The 20,237-nt window shown below is 37.5% G+C and overlaps 2 protein-coding genes and 1 long non-coding RNA gene across 3 annotated transcripts; all 3 read right to left on the bottom strand.

Annotated features, from left to right (window-relative positions):
- Positions 1-916: 916 nt before the first annotated feature.
- Positions 917-2,033, bottom strand: LOC141641825 (uncharacterized). Its single transcript, XM_074450471.1, has 4 exons — positions 1,754-2,033; positions 1,517-1,672; positions 1,161-1,442; positions 917-1,032 (listed from the first exon to the last, which is right to left on the bottom strand). The coding sequence occupies exons 1-4, from the start codon at positions 2,031-2,033 to the stop codon at positions 917-919; spliced, it is 834 nt and encodes a 277-aa protein (XP_074306572.1).
- Positions 2,034-8,029: 5,996 nt separating this feature from the next.
- Positions 8,030-8,635, bottom strand: LOC141631988 (uncharacterized). Its single transcript, XR_012537736.1, has 2 exons — positions 8,473-8,635; positions 8,030-8,338 (listed from the first exon to the last, which is right to left on the bottom strand). It is a non-coding gene; the product is annotated as an uncharacterized LOC141631988 (long non-coding RNA).
- Positions 8,636-11,471: 2,836 nt separating this feature from the next.
- On the bottom strand, positions 11,472-13,076 carry LOC141641824 (uncharacterized). Its single transcript, XM_074450470.1, has 4 exons — positions 13,003-13,076; positions 12,012-12,104; positions 11,788-11,913; positions 11,472-11,690 (listed from the first exon to the last, which is right to left on the bottom strand). The coding sequence occupies exons 2-4, from the start codon at positions 12,069-12,071 to the stop codon at positions 11,472-11,474; spliced, it is 405 nt and encodes a 134-aa protein (XP_074306571.1). The 5' UTR covers positions 12,072-12,104; positions 13,003-13,076.
- Positions 13,077-20,237: the final 7,161 nt, after the last annotated feature.

Below are 20,237 nucleotides of genomic sequence, written 5' to 3'. Positions count from 1 at the left end.
GATCAAAAAATATTGATTCCTTTGTAATTGCTGCGGTGGTATCTATCATCGAGGAGAAACTTTAAAAACGAAATTGTTTCTGTCCATAATCTGAGATCTAAATCAATTACTAAACAATCGTAACCTACTGTTCAGCTGGAGTTAACTTATACCGTAGGTAAATCTGAAAATACTTCGCTGAATACTATATTTCTTGTGTAACCCTTATATATCTCTACAATCGTCGATGAAAAACTTTAGACCGTGCGGTGACGTCGTGCGTGATGCTGCCACATATAGCTGCCCATGACTGAAGACCGGCTTAGGTAAATATACACCCACATGGGTAAGAGATTGACCTTGACTCTTGTTTATAGTCATAGCATAGCAAGGCTTAAGTGGATATTGCCTTCTTTTCAAAATGAACGGAATCTTGGTATTTGAGGATGTCATCATAATCCTCGGTATGAGCACTTTCTTACCAACTTGAGACCCCGTAATGATTGTCGCCTCTACTATAAAATCGCCAGTACGTGTGATTATTAGTCTTGTGCCATTACATAATCCTCTGGAGGGGTTTATATTCCGTAGTAGCATAACCGGCATTCCAACCTTTAGCTTCACTCATGGTTCGGCGAGCCTTGTAGCTTGAGGTCGTTCAAGTACTCGGTCGGATATCTTTGTGAATTGCTCCTCGTTGTCGATTGACGAAGCACAAACCTCATCACAACTCTTGTAGACCTTGTAGGTGCCTGGCATTAAGTCGACCATGTAGTCATTAATTGAGTCGGCGTTCTCATTTAATGGGGTGATAATCGCTCTTTCTCTCAGGTAATTGTGGTCTTTTGTCCTATTTAAGAAATCGGGATAGATCTCTTGGACCATGCTTTTAATGTCTATCTTTCCAAAGATCTATAAACATACTCATCCGGTATCTTTATCCACGTAGCTTCGTCTTCGTGTGGCTCGCCTCTCTGCTGAGCCTTCCGTCACCCATTGCCAATAGCCACTCATTAAACTCTTGATTCTTCCTCCCAGTCTCTACATTTCCATCTGTTTCACTCACACGCATACTCCTTTTCAAGAGGAAAACTTTACATGTCTTCCAAATGTACGATCTGCTGATTGACGCTTGGACTACTTCTTGTCTCCGTCCCTTAGGGATTATAGGCAGCACTTGCCTGAAGTCGCCCCGAGTAACACAACTTTACCTCCAAACAGTTTTGACGATGCCTCGGGCTCTTTGAAACTAACAACATCCCTTAACGTGCGGTCTAGTGCCTCGAAGGCGTGTCGATGGTCCATAGGCGCTTCATCCCATATTATTAGTGATGTTTGCCGTAGTAGTTCTGCAAGTTGGCTGTTCTGTCTCACATTGCACGTAGAATCGTCAAATAATTCAATCGGTATCTCGAATCGGCTGTGTGCTGTCCTACCTCCCGGCAAAAGTAAAGTCGCGATACCTGTAGTTTGTATATATTTGTTAATCTATGAATGTACTAATATGTATAGCGTGCCTGTGTCTTTATATACTTACCTGATGAGGCAACATTTAGAACAATCCTGTTTGTAGCACGTAACTTAGCCGAGATTGTTCCATATAAGAATGTCTTTCCAGTCCCTCCATGACCGTAAACGAAGATCACATCATCTGTCTTGTTGTCCACAGCCTTGATAACCGCTTCGTATACATCTGTCGTTTCATAAACATAACAATACTTATCTTCAAAATTAAAATAAACATTAGGTAGATGTAATTTTGCCCGCCAGTTACCTAATTGTTCTTGATTTAGCAGTTTCCTCCTTGCCTCACATTCCGTTTGCATTTGTATTTTGTCGTACATCTTCTCCTCCATTATGAGCTTATTTTCCATGCCTTCAACATCTGACTCATCCGGTTGTGGCATGCCCTTTATATCCTTTAGTCTTTTTCCGTACTTCATTAGGATCTTATCAAGTTCAATCAAGGTATATGTCTTTTTGGCAGAGTCTGAGAGGGTAAGGTTGGGGTACCCAAATAATCTCCTCTTCTTCCTCTCTATGTCTTCCGACATGATGGAGTAGTTTGTCTCCCATAGATTAGTTACATCTGTGATTTCACAAAACAAAGAGCATTGTGACAAATAGTTCTCGTAGTTTGTGACGGCATTGCCCATCGGTTTGCCTCATTCATAGCGTCATTCCATTCCCTGTCATTATTAAGTAGTCCATACGCATAGCATGCCTCTTTGAATGTTGGACACACACGTTGATTCACTGTCCGTATTTCCTCGTAACTTTTTGGACCTTTCACTATGTTGAGAAGAAGACGGAGATAATATCTCTCTCCGGCAGTGGGATGGACGTAAGAAATTCTCCCAATGCACCTTCCTTGCTTTCTTCTCTTCCACCCGTCATCCCAAACATACTTAGTAGGAAACTCCGCATAGGAAAGCTCTCGTGCCTCTGGAGACTCCTCATTTACCCTCATCCATGCTGTTAACTTTGTCTCCGCGTTGCTCTGCCTCGCTAGTACCACCTTAAGTATGTTATCATCCCTTATTAGTACAGCTTGTTCCCCTTCCAGGTGTACTGGTAGTCGCTTCACGGACGGGTTTCTTTCTTGGATGTCGAACTCAAATATTCTCCATGCTGCCTCGGATGCCGACAGGTACCTACAATCCAGGTAAGACTTTATCTCATCTGCTGCGTCGTCCTTTATGACTAAAGTAGCTTTGTCCGGCCCTTTTGCAATGTACTTGAACAAATACTTGTTGGCTCTTGCAGTATTACACCATTCGACGTTGATGTGTGCGTCGAACATCAACAGCAAGCCGGGGTTATACGGCACGATTAAACGGTTGTCCATGTAATTGTCTCCCTTCTTTATTGTCCTGGTCAATTTAAACATATCAAACAACCTCTGTTAATCTTGGTTTGGATTATAAGTACTGGTGTGTTTTGGTAATTTGAGGTTGTTAGTATTCTCTGTTATAATACACAAGATAATTTAACTATTTGATCTACAACTATGTAACATAACTACATGTGGGTCTCAAGTACCTTTTGTTTTCGCGTCGTCTGTATACAGGGTACCCATTTTGGTCTAATGTAGTTCCTTTGTTAAATGACTTCGGGTACTTCTTACTGCGGTGTTGTTCACCATGCAAGGGCAATCGCGATTTGCTTCGCCGCACGGGCCATGTACCATGAAACGGGACACGACCTCATATAAAGCTTCGGTTCTCTGTCCTTATCGGGTATTTCCGCGTGAATAATGCTATCGATATAATCGAGACAGTTCAACCTCTTCCTTCTTTAACCATAATAAAATGTGTGCATGTGGCAGCCCTCTTTTTTGAAATTCGATGGTGTACACATCCGTGGAATTGTTAATTTCTTATTAATATATATGTATTATGAATCTAAGTTATTTATGGTCTTTTGCATTGAAAAAGGTACCTGTGATTGTCGTCCCAAAATAGCGCTCCGTCTTTAGGCAGTGTAGTAGTTGCTTAAGTTTCAACTTGAAAACCCTGGCCACAATATCAGGCCTGTCTTCAGGCCTCTGGTTTGGAATGTACTTTAACATAGCTTCGATCTCTGGCCACCTGGAATTTGCTGTGAAAGTTATAAACAAATGAGGATTTCCATACCAACTGCAAATTGCCATTGCATCTTGATAGCTTTGGTACATATATCTTGGGCTTCCTGTGAATGAGGGCGGCAGATAAAATCTTTTTCCGACTGCATGCCCAATTAAGTCACCTTTCTCAACAGCATCGCATATATTATTCAGTATATCACATCTGAATAAGTCTTGGTTGTTTTTAATATACCATAGCCTATCTGATTCAATCGCACAACAGCAATCCACCAAGAACTGTTGGAATAATCGTCCACCACATAGCCAAATATGGCCTTCTGAGATTCTTTGTTGTATCCTGTAGGCGTAGTACTCTCGCATAGTTACATTTTTCCTTCTCGACGTCTCGGGCTTATCCTGGTCAGTATAATACGGTATATCTAAGTGGTAGTTGTCCTCTCCGTACGGAAATAAGAGCGGGTATTGTAAGGCCATGTAAGACGGGTGTAGTTCACTAATTGTTTGTAATCCAGTTGATTTGTGGTCAATCACTATATCCCTGCCTTTTGTAGTACTACCTTCAGGACTGACTATTAGTGCGGCTATCTCAGAGGCTGTGGGGTTGTTATATACCTTGTCTTTCTTATTCCGTGAACCTAACAATCTAATGGATAATTGAACGTCATTGTCCTCCCTTATTCTCTCTTGCGCCATCCTAAATACTTGAGTTAGAGGATTTACCTCGTCAAGCATGTCCTTGAGCTGCAACATTATACCTTGGTCTAACTTTGGACTACCCTCCTCCTTTCCGATTGTTCTCTCACGCAACATGGTTCACTTGCTCGTATCGTAAACATATAGTTGTGAGTATCTTTGGTGGCTCCCCTTCTACGGGTAGTTGTGACCCTATACGGTGAAGAACTTGACCACTTATCCTGAAAACATACGGACCTGGTCTCTTATTTACAGTCTTGTCTATTTTTGCGCCCATGGAAGTGAAGGAGTAACAGGAGTTGTAGAGTCGAATGTTCTGCCTAAACATTATGGCCTCTGATTCGTTTGTTGTCATAAGTCTATATAGGAATTCAGGTGGGGGCTTCACCTTTATTAAACGAATTTTGCCATCCCTGCAACACATATTGAATCTTGTTGACTTTTTTGTACTCGTCTTCTTTATCCTCTCTTCAAACCACATAATCGCTTCACACTTAGGACATTTGTATTTCGGGTCGCCTAGGTAGAGATATTCTCTCCCTGAATTTGCGATACCTGAGTCTATAAATAAATTATTGTTAGTTTATTATAAAAGTGTGAATGTCTGAGAAAAGAGACTGTGTAACAAACGGAGTTATTGGTCTGGTGTGTTTTCCTTTTATGATGAATGTGCGCGTTTCTTGAGAGTTAATATAGTGGAAACCTGTGTAGCGAACTTGGCTATCAACTTTCATAGGATCATCCTCCAACTGTGTTCTTTTTTTTGTTCTCCGTTGCTGAGGTTCTGTCGTGCTAATCCCCACAACTCTTTTCCTCTTTCTTCCGGTATTTTCTGAATGTTGTGTACACTGATTACCGTTAGTATTATTTTATAAGCGTAAAGCTCTCAGAAGGAAAAAACTGTAACAAATATTGTTATAGGTCATGTAGTCAGAGTATTATTTTCGCGGTTAGAAAGAAGTGAACCTGTGCAGGGAAGTCGGCTATTATCTACCAGGGGTTCTTCTTGCTGCTGCGTTCTTCGTTTTGTTTTACGTACCTGCGTACTTTCCGTGCTGTCCTCCATATCACTTTTCCTCTTTCCTCTCGATGCTTCTGATTTTTCTGTCGACATTGTATTTTTTTTAAAAAAGTTCAGTTCATGGGTGTATATATATTGGATGCTTTTGCTGGTTAGTTGACACCTAGATTATATTTTTACTAATCATAGTAGGGATATTGAGCGGGAGTATAATTGTCTTTTCATGAAGAATATGTGCAATTTTTGAGATTAAAGAGAAGTGAACCTGTGCAGGGAAGTTGGCTGTGAGCTGTCAGGGGGTACTCCTGCGGCTGCATCCCTCTTTTTGTTGTACGTTGATGCGTACTTTCCGAGCTGTCCGCCACATAAATCTTTGTCTTTCCTCTGGATGCTTCTGATGTTTCTGTTGACATTGTTTTTTTTAAAGTGCGTGTTAATGGGGTGTAAGTTAGTTTGGTAATTATTAAGGAGATTACTATGTGTGTGTATATATATTGGTTGCTTTTGCTTGGTGGTCGACTCCTAATAGAAGTAGTATTTCTGAAACCGTTTATGTTTCTTATTGATGCCGGCTGTCTGTGGTTTGTTAGGTTTAATTATATATTATATATATTTACTAATCATAGTCGGGATATTGACTGGGAGTTGATTTTTAATAAAATCAAACTGTACAACAGCATCCCTGCATTATGAGAAATTTAATCTTTAATAATTATATTCTAGCTCTAATTTTCTCATTTGGTATATCTACATGTTCTAATTTTCTGTATTGTCCTTGTGTAGGTTTTATCTTCCTTGTGTTGGGTTAAAACACACCATGATTCCGAGTATTGTTTACAGGTATGTTGATTGATAACCTCTTTTATTTTTATTTTATCGTAAATTTTGATGGTCTACCTAATACGTGACTATTCTGTGCAATTGATTATGTAGCACATGAAATATAGGAAATTGAATGAGAGTAGGTTGTATAAATAATATCAATGAGAAAAAAATAATCGTAATAAAAATAATTATACTGAAAATGATAATGATAATGATACAGTTAATAATACTAATAAGCTTAGTAATCTATTTATGCAAACACCAAAAAAAAAAAGAAAATGAAAACCATAGTAATCTATCAAGACATTAATAAAAATATCGCCATAAGCTAAAGCTAAAGCTATACTATTCTATTATGATGTAGTGGGTAAAACAAATCTAGTTTAATTAACTAAGTCGTTTTCTTCTTTCCTTCGGAATTGTTAAGTAATCTTTACTCCTTCAAAGAGCCACCTAATTCACCTTAGATCACCTGTGAAACCCGCAAAACACAATGATCATTAGGTACATAATTGGATATGAGTAGCAATTCTGATAGTGGTATAGTAATAATGAATGTTTACCTATTTGTTCTGTTCGTTTCACATTCGAGTTGCGTCTCTTAGTGGTTTTGACCTCTTTTTGTGTGTCCGAGGCTTCAAGATCAATTCTTTTGAATGGGCACGTTTCCCAAAGAATTGTTGATTTAGTCATTAAATTAGCTTCCTGTTTACAAATTAGCGTTGCCATAAGTCGAAGTAGGAACATAAATAAGGTCTCACAGTAATCAACAAAAGTGATAAATACCTCGACTGTAGTGTCATCTAAAATGTTGATGACGTTGAAACAGTTATCGCCTTGATTGACGTGGTTTGTTTTGACAACTTTAATTTTGAATTGAAATTGTTTTCCAATAAATGTGTTTTTCATCAAAGTTGGCAATGGGATGTAATCTTCATCATCCTCCTCCTATAAAGTTGATACACAATTATAAGACAACAATTTGGCTATGTGGAAAGTAGGGACTGAAAGCAATAGATGAAGGAGCATTACTAATACCTCTAATTGTTGTGCGTCGCTAAGAGTAGCAGCATCCTGGCCAATTAACCTTTTGGCGTCCTTGTCAAATATGACAAAAGTTGCAGTAGAGTCTGAGTCTTGTACTTGTAACTCAATTCTATATCTGACAGTAGTGTGGACAATGTTTAAGTACACAAATATATTATAGTAACCTAAAAATATAAGTATTGAAGGTAAGAAGATACCTAATAGTTTGAGTCTCCATTATTTTTTCACAGTTGTTGCAATAAAACTTGGAATTTTTAAACTGTGACCTGGTTGTACATTTAATACATGATGGGTAATGCCAAGGTTTTTCGGAAATAATATCTCTCACTTCTGCAATGCAGTAGCAAACCAGATCCTACATTCGCAGCAATATGCACTACTACAAAAATGATCAAAGAGAACGGTCAAGCACCGTTCTAAATGCGCCTTTCAACCGGCCTGTGGCCAAGCGTTCTCTTTGACATATGAGAACGGTTGGTAAATGGTCAACCCGTGCTCATTGTTATTTCAAATAGCGCGGTTGCTAATGGGAACCGCTCTCATTGATATTTCAAACAGCACGGGTGTAAAAGGGGACCGGCCTCTTTGTTAAGGCGTTCTCTTTGACAGAGGTATTTGGCGCCATTGTTGAACCTTTGCAAAGAGAACGGGGGATGATACAACCATCCTGTTTGTTAAGGCGTGCTCTTTGATATACCATTTGGCGCCATTGTTGTACCATTTCAAATAGAACAGGTTTAACAATTAACCGTTCTCTTTGAAAAGTGTTTTTTTTTTTTTTATATTTCCTTTTTTATCGTAATTCCTACACGATTGAATCGTATATATAGCTCATATAAGAATTAAACCTGCATTAAAATTCAGAAACTCCAAAGATATTTTACGCAACAAATTTTATTAGAATTAACAAGGACAAATCCTTGAAAAAATATACATCGTTTAATGTTTTCAATAGCGCATAGGCTACAAACGTACTTTCATACTTGCAAAATATAAATAAAAATCCTTGAATCGTTATTACTTAGTAGCATGTAATATAAGTGCAAAAATAATTGAACATCAAGAAATTGTAATCGGCTTCATCCACCATTATTTTTCGGCTTAAAATTGAGTGTGAATTCCGCCCAAATATTCCGCACCTCGTCGATTTGCTCAACCGTATATGTCTTTGGGGCGTTAAGCATGAACTATATATATAGGACATCCAAAAATTTAGTTAATACGCTATATATATGACGTGTAAAGTAAAGCAATTAATAAGATGGAGATTATAATAAGCAAAGCGATGAAAATAATTGAAATGAAGAAAAAAAATACATACATTTGGGGTAATATTAATATATCTTCCTTTGACTAGCTCCAACATATATCGACAAATATAATACCCGCATAATACGCTCCCATCAGGCTGGCGAGGACACTAAAACAAAAACCAAACCCATATACATATGTCATATCTACTCCGACCAAAAACAGGCCAAAATAAAGCATGATGCAAAAATGACGAGAATGCAAAGCTTGATCGGGCCAAAAACATGTCTTTGCACAAACCGATCGGTGCAAATGCGATCACCCAAAAACAAAAACAAGTCTTTGCACACTAACATGCCAAAATAAGTGAAGCCAAAGCGAGTTACAATCACAGTGGCAGACGCAATTGAGTTTATTAACACAGCAATGGAGATGGCAGCATCACCAAAACCATCTCTGTATGGCATATTAACAGCATCCGCTACCAAAGCTTCATGGCCTCTATCAGTACATATATTAACTAAAGGATAACTTATATCACAACCAATAAAAAAGCATTCGGGATTAAAACCCAAGTATTTCCCATTCCCACACCCAGCATCTAACACAAGAGATCCTCGAGGCAACTAATCCAAAAAGGCAGCAACTTTCGGCCATTTAGCAAACCTAGTTGCACTAAAATGGGGTGCAATGGCATCATAAACCCGATGCACATACGTCTTTTCAATTTCCGGGGTGAACTGAACATGATGATGGTTGGACGAAATACAATCCGTTTTACTATTTAAATGAGACGACAAATATTCGACATCTTCCCCAATAGAGGAATCAGTAGAGTAAACAGTAGGGCGACCTACTCTAATTTTCTTCATGGTACTCGAAATTCGACGGTAAAAAATTCTACTTGTACAAGATTTAATGTGACCCGATATTATCCACCTGACACAATCATATACTCAAATCATACTAAAGAATTGTAAGCAAAATATGGGGGATTTATACAAGTAAAACAGCATACTGTAAGATTAAACAATAATACTTTCTATAGTACTATCATTTTCAGGTTGTAGAACTATGGTGCAACTTGTTAACCTGACAAAAATATATACCTTAATTATTCTCCAAGTAACTGGTTTTGCCTCGAGCCCTGCTAGTGGATCGATAGAGTTTCTTTTCTCGAAGGCTCTGTATTTGATTTAATTAAAATAAGCCGTCATGTCAAACATAATTCAAATCACGCACTAACATGTAATATACATGATTTACCTATTAATTATTTCCATGATAAACGTTCGAGGCTCCGTATACCCAGCAGGATCACACCAATACACAATACTTTCAGATGGATTAATTGCAGCCAACATCCAATGATCACTTTGATTAAAAAAAGAGGACAATGAGAAAATTTCACGTAAGTAGCCAGGAATAAATAAATAGAAGTTCGAAAATGGGAAGCTTTATGTATACCTTTTGTAATAAGCTGCAAATATCGGTTTTCGACCCACCACATCACTAGCATACATGTCATAGCTCTAGCTATATAATCTGATCGTAAATCATCAGTTACGGATGCAAATTTAGACAATGTCTCCGGGAACAAGAATCCGTAGAAACTAGTAGACTTCATAGTATCACTAAGATCACTCAAATACCTACAACAATTTCAATTAAAATTGTTCAAATAGTTCATAAAAACCACTGTACTAAAAAAATTTCAGAACAAGGTGATTTGTCTAAAACTTGATTTATGCAGGAGTTTGACAGTGCATCATTTGTCGTAATTTCTCTGAATATACAAGAGACAAAAAAGCATGATGGATTTTTCGGACTGAAATAAGTCTAAAGCTTGATTTATGCTGGACTGATTTACCAGGTATGGATGGCAAGGAATCAGTGTCGGGTTGAGAATGCAGTTAGATGATCTGAGGTGTTGTACATGTACTTAGACAGAACATGGTCATTAATGAAAGCTTACCTCATAAAAATAGCAATGTGAGAGGCACCTATCTCGCCTTCGTCACACCAATGAATAAGCTCCTCGTAAGAAATCGGAGAAGTGTAGTCATCAAGGTGTAATACATGGTCATCAATCGAAACGTTAATCAGTGATCCGCTCGCCTTCAATACGCGAGCCTCGAGAAGTAAAGAATTCATCAGCGGGGTTCTCAACTTTTGCTTAAACTCACTACTAACTTCTACACCCAGAATAGTCGGGACAAGAGGTGGTGCAGACCTTTGATGATTCTTCTTCTTCTTCTTCATTACGATTTCCATCTTTATTATTTTTTCACAGAATAGTTAATATTTATATTAACTTATTATAAGATAATACTTCTAATTTTTTAAAAAAAAACTACAAAATTACCTTACTAGGACTGTGAATATGATTCTGAGGCCACTGAACATATGAGTCCTTTGCATCAATCAATAGTATCAAATCATCCCCAACAGGCACAGGCAACATATCATTTTCCGATCCAGATTGTACTTTCTTAACTTCTACTTTCTTATAACCATTAAGTAGTGATCTACCGTGAACAGTTATGAATTCCGCCTTTTTTTCCATATACATCAAGCCTGATGCCACTATCTTATTCGGATTTCCGGGTAATGATAAATCACAGTCTCTCCACCCCTTGAAATATTAGTAAAATCAGAACTTCAAACTCATTAGTCACGCAAATATATTAATAAGTTTCCTTAAAATCTTAGGGATAAATCAAAAGATGATACCTCCTTCTCTTGGCTAGGTGGCTCTTCATGTGGTATCTCTTTACGGTGTGGCTCTGGATGGGATTGCTCCTCACTCTCTTGTATTGAGATACTATGAGAACCATCCGTAGATGGACAAGCTTTCGATCCTTGAGTACTCCTAGAAATTCCTTTCAGGAAGCATTCTAATAATTCTTGACTTGGCTTCTCACCACTTTGCCAAAAATGCACCATCATACTTTGCATATTTGATACTTGTGTTTGCAAAGTATTTATCTGCATGTAAGACAAAAATTCAACAAATTGGTTATGCTTAAAGTAAAATAATTTTCAAATAATAAATATTTTGAGACGGTCTTATTCTATGTTTACATAATAAATTACCGTCTCTTTGAGACGCTCTACTTCGTTCGGCGGCTTTTTAGGAGCCTTCCCAAAATACTCGATTATGCATATGCCATCCGGAACCCCTCGCACACGGCCACCATGTTCAGGTTTGCCGATTGCCTTAGCTAGTATATCTTCTCGTCCCTTAGGCTTAAATGTACCTGCCTCCACCTCTTTTTCTAGTTCTTTCTACACCCATTCATAATATTATATTATTTAAATACATATATAGTTGTGTCAATTCCTAGAAATTAATAATTTTTGTTTTAAAAATTGAAGAACTTACAATTTTCGTAGCCACTTCCTTGTAATATTCGGCCAGGTCTCCGTTATTAGGCGTGTGACCCCTTAGCCAAGTTAAGTGCCGGTCAACTTCCTCCAATATCACTCCATTTTTGGCAAAGTCTTTTTTCTACAAAAAAAAAAAATTAAGAATGTCAAGAGTATAGTAAAACCTCCAGATTTAAATAAATATAAATTATAAAGGTATGTCTAGGTGTATGTACTTACGATTTTAACTTCAATCCCACGGTAACCTGCTCGAGAGCCAACGAACCTTGTCCTATTCATACAAGCATTCTTCTTGTTGTTTGCACTTATTTCCTTACATTTTACAACATATAAAGTAGTTAGAATAATTATATATAGTAAGCGGAAAGGCAAAGATACTGAAAACGGTGTGTGGTGTTGGAGCTAGAACAAAATTGTATTTAGCCGGTCTTTGGTCCTAACCTATAAACATACTTTGTGTTAGCCTATAAACATGTTTGTAACAGAAAACAGATAAACATACTTTGTTTCTCCTTGCTTTGTCCCTCTTTTGGGGTTAAATAAATACTTCTGATTTCAAGTTGTTAAACACCCTGCTGACTGATGATGACCTTTTGATGTTATACATTTATTCAATGCAATTTGTGTTTCTATTATTAATAAGTTTGATTGATTAGGACATTTAGGAGGCATTATTTTCAGTTATCAGTTGATCTAAAAAGTAGGACTAAATATGCTTAACTACTTTATAACAGAAACAATTCCAAAATGTGAAATTGCATGCATTAAGTAAATGATATTGGAGTCAAACCCATCCTCATATTTTCAGTTGAGAGCATTGATGACCAACCAAAGGAAAGGAATAATCAATAATCAAAGTGTGTATGTACTAACTGTAATAATCTTGTTTAAATTAGATCTGACTATTTTTTTTTAAAAAGTTAGGCATAACAATGACATATGTATCATGGAAGAACTTAATTTAGTAAGGTAGCTAATTAGTAGATTGAAATCTAGTTTTGACATATTGGATGTAATTTAAGTATTTAACCAACTAATTAACTAGATTAACTTAGGCCGGATATATAATGTCCAGATGCTAGAGACCAACTAGACCTGATAAAGGTGAGCTACAAGTCTGGATCAGTCTGGACCGAACTTCACAGATCGATCCGGCTAGCCAGTCAGTGCCTAGTGTTAAACAGTTCAAACCCTAATAAGTGAATATTACCTTAAATGCCTGAGTAGTGTGAGATGCCACAAACACATTCCAATCCTCAGGTGTTATTGAGTCATACTTTTTTGTTGGTGGCGTCCTCTGTATTGCGCCTGTCTCGTCGTATAGCCACTTACGAACTAAGGTGCATTTCCACTTTCTCCATAAATTCCCAGCCTTTATGAGACACCAATCATAACGGTCTGCGATAACGGTGAAAGCGCCCTACACAAATGACAAAGTTTGTCACCAGAGCCTAGTAATTTATATATCAAAAGCGCCCTACACAAAGGCTCTGGCTTGGCACAAACACAATAAGGAGAAGTTATGTGATGGCAAGTTACTACCTCTGTACAAGCTTACCATCAAAAGCGCCTTATGTTGTCTTCCGTCTGACGTGACTTATACGCAACCATACATAACAACTGTGATAATAGATTTACCTCTAATTTTGTATCACGTGTGATAACTTCCTCAAGGGAGTATCAGCTTTATAAACCAATTAATATCCTGTGGGTAATTCGGTACCACCAACCTCTAACAACCGAGCATACTTCATCACCAAATCCATATGTGGAGTTTTGATTTCAAGAACAAAGTCTTAAGCTGTTGAACTTTGTCACATACATAACATATTTAGAAAAAAGGGCAAACAGATGAACTTAAGGACAAGAGTTGAACTCTCATTCTAATAATTTCAAAGATAAAATTCAGCTGCAAGCGAGATGATACTCTATGTAGCAAGTCTTGTGTATCACCGGATGAAAAATTACTCCGACAAAAAACTGCGCACAAAAGAGTTGCATCTTTCTTTGCACAAAATTACTTGATTTTGCTTACCATTTCAGATTGCATAAAAAAGCAGTTGCATCTTGTGGCTGCCCTTACTCCTTAAATCTTAATTTGTTACACTTAGAGAATGGTAGAAAAAAAGTCCGAGCTATTATATATAAACTTTTTACTAGGAGTATATCAGTCTTCAGCTAACTGTTAAAAATGATATGCGACTTTCAATTAATCCTAATGAAACTTTAAATGCTCTTGGTTTTTGACACTTACTATTTTATGCATAGAATAACCAAGTCAATTATCAGATAACCAAGACAATTACTGACCGTGATACTATCCAAAATTTCTTGCTTCGTGACATCATCCACATGGTCCCACGTTTCCACTGCGCAACTAACATGCCTCCGAGTAGTAACGCCAACCCAGCTACTAAACTTCCCAGCGTATGTTCCTGTAGGCAATCTATGCACTTTATCCCACTCTAATTCAATTGGTTTATTCTCCTTAAGTGCTTTTGAAACTAAGGCCAACACTGTTCGACCCCTCTCCTTAGACCTTCTCTTCCTCTTCTTGCCTGAGTCATCAGAGTTAGTATTCTGAGTTCCTTTACACCTCTGTGAGCCCATCGATCAACCTGGCCTGCATTAACAAATTACACACTCATCAAATTCTGTAAATATATCAACATAAATAAGACGTAAATATATCAAATTCTGTAAATATATCAACATAAATATATCAAAAGCTTCTGAGACAGCAGGTTAAAATAAGGGGTTGGGGGTAAAGTGGCTCAGTTATCCAGAGTAATGTAAGACCTAAACCATTATTAATTTAATTCACATTTCACCTAAGAGTAAGACCTAAACCATTATTAATTTAATTCACATTTCACCTAAAAAAAAGATCTGAACTGTTGGGCTCTCTCCCCTCAGTTCCAGGATACTGTGCATATGGGTTGGAGTTATTCTTAATATGGAGGGCATATAGCCTCCTTATTTCAGAAGCTTAAAAGGCTAAAAAGTGGATTAAGGTCTTGGTGCATGAGTATCTTCAGGTTAAAAGAGCTGAGATGCAATTTCTCTTTCAAAGGGCAAAAATCCAGCACCTCCACCTTGGTGATCTTAGTAATAGATACTTCTACTCTAGGATTTCTGCTAGAAATGTTAGAAATAATATTGGCAGAATCCTTGATGATGCAGGAAGGCAAATGCACGAGATTTTATAAAGCATAACTATAATAAACATAAATCATCATGACTTACTCATTTTTCAACAACACGAGGGCGTTTTCTGGAAGGGGTGTCAGTATTAATCCATATTCCTTCGTTGTGATCATCACGCGTATATAAACTCGAACTATTGACAGTATACGTATCATCTAAACCTGATACATTACGATCAAAACCCTCATATACAACATCTTCATCAAAACTATCCACATCCCGCCTACTCCTTACGGATAAAACAACTGACCAATTTTTATCTTTTGGATCGGTCACATAAAACACTTGTTTGGCTTGTGTGGCTAAAATGAAAGGATCTTCCTTATGTCCACTTTTATCAAGATTCACCAAAGTGAATCCTAATTCATCCTTACGGACACCGGTATTAGTTTGACACCATTTGCACCAAAAAACAGGGATATCGAAATCTGTGTAATCTAACACCCAAATCTCTTCAATAACTCCGTAATAATGCATCTTACTTAAAATTGGATTCTTATCTTTTGAACTAGAAAAGTGCATGGCTTCAGCTTCTACACTTACCCCACTATTTTGCATCGTACTCTTGTCATCTTGCTCACGAGTGTAAAAGGTGCACCCATTAATGGCATAACCACTATAAGAAGATGCATATGTATTTGGGCCGAAACAAAGCCTTCTTAATCTAGAAGAAATATAATCAGGATATTTTTGCAAGTCTTCTATCACTCGACCCTTGAACCATGCTCGAAATGTCTTGTTGTGCTCATTTCCGATCCACATCTCGGTTTTATTTTGATGCGTGTCCCTCAAGAAAACCATGTGTTCCTCAATGTACGGCTGTACCTCATCCTCGTTATGAAGGACATATGTGTGTGCTCCATGCCACTTATCAAATGCCATATCTTGACGAACATGACCCCTAAGACCTTTGCCCTTCATCCACTCACTATGTCGATTCTTAGGGATCCCAAGTATCTCAGAATTTGATAAGTGTGTATAACAATAAGAAAGTGCTTCATTGATGATGGCACGCTCGGCAATGCACCCTTCAAGACGATATCTATTAGACGTATAATCCTTATATACTTTCATCAATCTTTCAAAAGGATATTGATACCTTAAGTAAACAGGTCCTAGATACTTGATCTCTCTTACCAAGTGTACGGTCAAATGAACCATGATTGTAAAAAATGAAGGAGGAAAGTACATTTCGAATTGACAAAGAGAAGTGACAACTAAATTTTGCAAATCCTCTAACTCTCCAGGATCAATAACTTTGTTACATATGGCATTAAAGAAAAAACAGAACTTGGTTATGGCATATCGAACCTTTGTAGGTAAAATGTTACGTATGGCCACAACTAGTAATTGTTGCATCAAAGTATGACAATCGTGAGATTTTAAACCAAGAAAGCTTGAGATCTCGCATTGATACGAGGCTACTAATATTCAAAGAATATCCCTCTGGCACTTTAACACCATGCAAACATTCACAAAACTCTATTTTCTCCTTTTTTGAGAGTGTATGGGCAGCAGGAGGCAAATAAGTCCGTCCTCCCTTCTCTTGCGGGGCCAACTCGGGTCGAATTTTCATATCCACCATATCCTTCCTAGCTGCCACATTGTCTTTTGACTTATTTGGGACATTCAAAAGAGTGTTGATAATATTGTCACAAACATTCTTTTCGATATGCATAACATCCAAACAATGTCTTATGGAGAGTTCCCGCCAATATGGGAGTCGTTCAAAAAAAGAAGACATCTTCTTGTATCCCCAGGATGCTAATTTAGAACCCTTCTTCCCATATGTAATTTTAATATCTTTCACCTTTTGATATACATCATGACTGCTTAATATCTTAGGACATGGACGATGATCAGGTTTTCCATTGAAAGCTTTTTGTTGCTTGCGATACGAATGATCTTCCTCCAAAAATTTACGGTATCCTAAGAAAGCCTGCTTTCGAGAAAACCTCAAATAAGAAGAGTCAACATCTTCGACACACAAGGGGCACGCCTCTTTCCCATGCACAGTATGTCCACAAAGATTACCGTATGCGGGAAAATCGATATAGTGCATAATAACATTGCTTTCAAATTGAAAAAACTATTTTGGTACGCATCAAAGACTTCTATTCCTTCATCCCATAGTGTTCTCAAATCGTCAAGAAGGGGCGCCAAGTAAACATCTATATCATTACCCGGTTCTTTGGGACCAGAAAATCAATAAGGACAAAGATCAAATACTTCCTTTTCATGCACACATATGGAGGTAAATTGTAAATAGCTAAAAGCACAGGCCAAGTGCTATGTTGACTACTTAAATTCCCAAAAGGATTCATCCCGTCAGTAGAGAGTGCAAGTCGAAGATTTCTGGGTTCTTTCCCGAATTCGGGATACTTGGAATCAATGTGTTTCCACTCTAAACCATCAGCCGGGTGTCTCAACTTGCCATCATTAACTTTTGCATTTTTATGCCATTTCAACAACTTTGCATCTTCCTTATTCGCAAAGAGTTGTCGCAACCTGGGTATTATCGGAAAATACCACAAAACTTTTTTGGGATCCTCCTTCTTTTTATATCGCCATTCATTACAAATCGGACAATGAGTGAAACTCTCGTATTCCTTGCGATATAATATACAATCATTAGGGCATGCATGAATCTTCACATATTTCATACCAATTCCTCTAAGTATCTTCTTGGCCGCATATGTACGATTAGGAAGAACATTATCTTCTGGAAGCATGTCCTTCAATAATTCGAGAAGGTGGGTAAAACTTTTATCACTCCACCCATTTGTTGCTTTCAAATTATATAGCTTAACAACGGCTGACAATTTTGTATAATTCTTACAACTCTTATACAAAGGCATTTCAGCGTCTTTTAGCTTCTCTAATACAATGCTTGTGATGTCATCTAAATTAGTAACATCGGGTTCTTCATCTTCACCTAGAATGTCATCTATATCAGCGGGATCTTGACCTAGGTAAGGGTTATCTTCTTCAAGACCGTCTTCAATTAACCGATCTCGTAATATTTTTTCTAATTCATCGTCATCAAACTCGTCATCGGACACGAAATTCATATCACAAGAATTCATATCCCGATCCAAATCTTCCAAAGGAGTCGATACCTTTTTCTATAGGAAGACTTCCCCCCTCAATCTGAGTCTCTCCCATATTTTCCTCCATTCTCTGTACCACTCTAGACTCCCCATGAAACCTCCAAAGTTTATACTTTGAATTAAATTTATTCTTTTCTAAATGGATTTTAACATCCGAGAAGCTCATATATTTGATATTCAGACACATTTCACAAGGGCATGGCATATTAGACTTGTCTTTCACATTCTTTCTAACGAATTCATAAAATTCACTAAACCGATCATATTTAGGATCACCTCTTTTCCCATCCATCATCCACGTACGATCCATATTGGTCTATATAATAGAAAAAAGCAACTAATATTACAAATATATTTAATTTCACACTATATATGGGATATGGGCACTTGTTTTAAAAACTGATAGAGCCGCTCTTTCGGAGCATGAAAATAGACAAACATAGAGAAGTCAAAATGAAAGAGACTGACAACCAGAATAGAGTAAAATCAAGCACATCTTAATCTGATAAAGTAGCTAGTCTTAATAGACAATACACAGATGATTCAGGTCATAAACATGGCTAAAATTTATTTTGCTTTGCTGGACTGATGGCTCCTAATCAGATTATGAATAATATAGCTGGTGAACTAACTTTTATTCATGCCCAATATTTTCCTTGTGAACTTAAAAAAAATGAAAATCATTAGAAATGATTGAGCACTGAGAAAACAAGTTTTGAGACATACAGAGAGTAAACTGCTCCTCATAAAGTCTTAATCACATTTAATTTAAATCTCATAGATACAATGACATCATTACCCATTGCCTAAAAGACTCCCGCGTCTCCCATATATGACCCTGTGATTCCTCACGCCCCATAATCAGCCACATGCTACTGGTACAATATACTCCGAAGACAAATAATAATGAATTTGGCTCCCGTAGAAATTGAAAAGTGGAAAACCTAAAATGAGTAGATACTAGATACACCCATCCATCCTGATACTTCTAACTTTCAGTTGAGGTAATGAGGAGCTGGTAGGAAGTTTCTAGTTAAATTTACAAATCTAGGCCTATTTCAGTCATAACAAAAGAAATTTGGTAATTTGGCCAATTGTTTGAAATTTAGCTGGTACGATTCGACTACAGAAAAAACAGAATTCCAACAAGTAACATGAATGTGACCTATATAGAATGAACAATGAATATGCAGATTTTCTCTTATGGAGGTATAATTCTAAAACCCTTTTAACAATAAAGGCTCAAGGACACAGGAGCAATCAACTCAAGGCTCAAGGAACCAAAACTTATATGAGATGGTCTATGTGTTACTGACGTATTAACCCTATAATTAAATGAGGAATACGTAATAATATGGGTTGGTCTTCTATGTTGGACCGTCTCATACAAGACGCCTTCGGTTTCCTGGCTCAAGTCATCACATGAGATATAGTCAAGATCAAATGTGATGGCTTACATGGTTGATGTTCTTTTCTGGCCACCAGGGTTGACTGGTGGGCGGTTTTTAATAGGGCGGTTCAGTCTAAGTTCTTACCTGACAATTGTATCCCAGGCAAATATGGTTATTTCAGTGCTAAACTGCTAGCAATGTTTGAATTGATGCTCCACAGGAATGGGATGCTAGGCTTTTGATTGAGCAATCATCAGTTGTGAAGTGTCCTTCAATTTCATACCATTTGGCCGGCTCCAAAAAGATTCAGCAAGAGCTTGCAAAACCCAATATACTCGAAAGGTAATGTTCAAGTGAGTTATGCTTTTATAAAAAACATTATGAAGTTTTCGTGCATAATGTTTGATTTTGGATAATGACGGAATAAAGCAAAATGGTTCACCAAGCTGTTTGCTGTTCTTTTTATTGTGAAGTAGTAGTCATTCATTGTCATTCATGACGCATGGGTAAGGTTTTATTCATCAGACTCCCCCTCGCCCCCTCCATTTACTGGAATCCTTCAGGCTATGGGACGGTAATATTGTTGTATGAAGTCTCGTGCACTTCCTACAAATTAAAGGATTTTCGGGATGCTTTAACACCTAAAGTCGGTTTGCTGATCTCTGCATCTATGCCCGCTAGCTGAACCTCATACTGTTTACTTTATTGAAACCGTGATGATTAGTTAATACTGTTTA

The sequence above is a fragment of the Silene latifolia genome, chromosome 2 (assembly GCF_048544455.1).
Source record: "Silene latifolia isolate original U9 population chromosome 2, ASM4854445v1, whole genome shotgun sequence".
NCBI lineage: Eukaryota > Viridiplantae > Streptophyta > Magnoliopsida > Caryophyllales > Caryophyllaceae > Silene > Silene latifolia.
The sequence above is the reverse complement of the archived record's forward strand: the minus strand, read 5'-3'. Positions and strand labels throughout refer to the sequence as shown.

Bases quoted from the DNA above. Each gene is read 5' to 3' on its own strand.
- LOC141641825 (XM_074450471.1), bottom strand. From the start codon at position 2,033: ATGTCGGAAGACATAGAGAGGAAGAAGAGGAGATTATTTGGGTACCCC. The intron at 1,443-1,516 runs GTAAGTATATAA...TACAAACTACAG, and splicing joins TCTAAATGTTGCCTCATCAG to GTATCGCGACTTTACTTTTG. The intron at 1,033-1,160 runs GCAAGTGCTGCC...TGAGTGAAACAG, and splicing joins GTTACTCGGGGCGACTTCAG to ATGGAAATGTAGAGACTGGG.
- LOC141641824 (XM_074450470.1), bottom strand. From the start codon at position 12,071: ATGAATAGGACAAGGTTCGTTGGCTCTCGAGCAGGTTACCGTGGGATT. The intron at 11,914-12,011 runs GTAAGTACATAC...TTTTTTTTGTAG, and splicing joins GTGGGATTGAAGTTAAAATC to AAAAAAGACTTTGCCAAAAA. The intron at 11,691-11,787 runs GTAAGTTCTTCA...GAATGGGTGTAG, and splicing joins AGGAAGTGGCTACGAAAATT to AAAGAACTAGAAAAAGAGGT.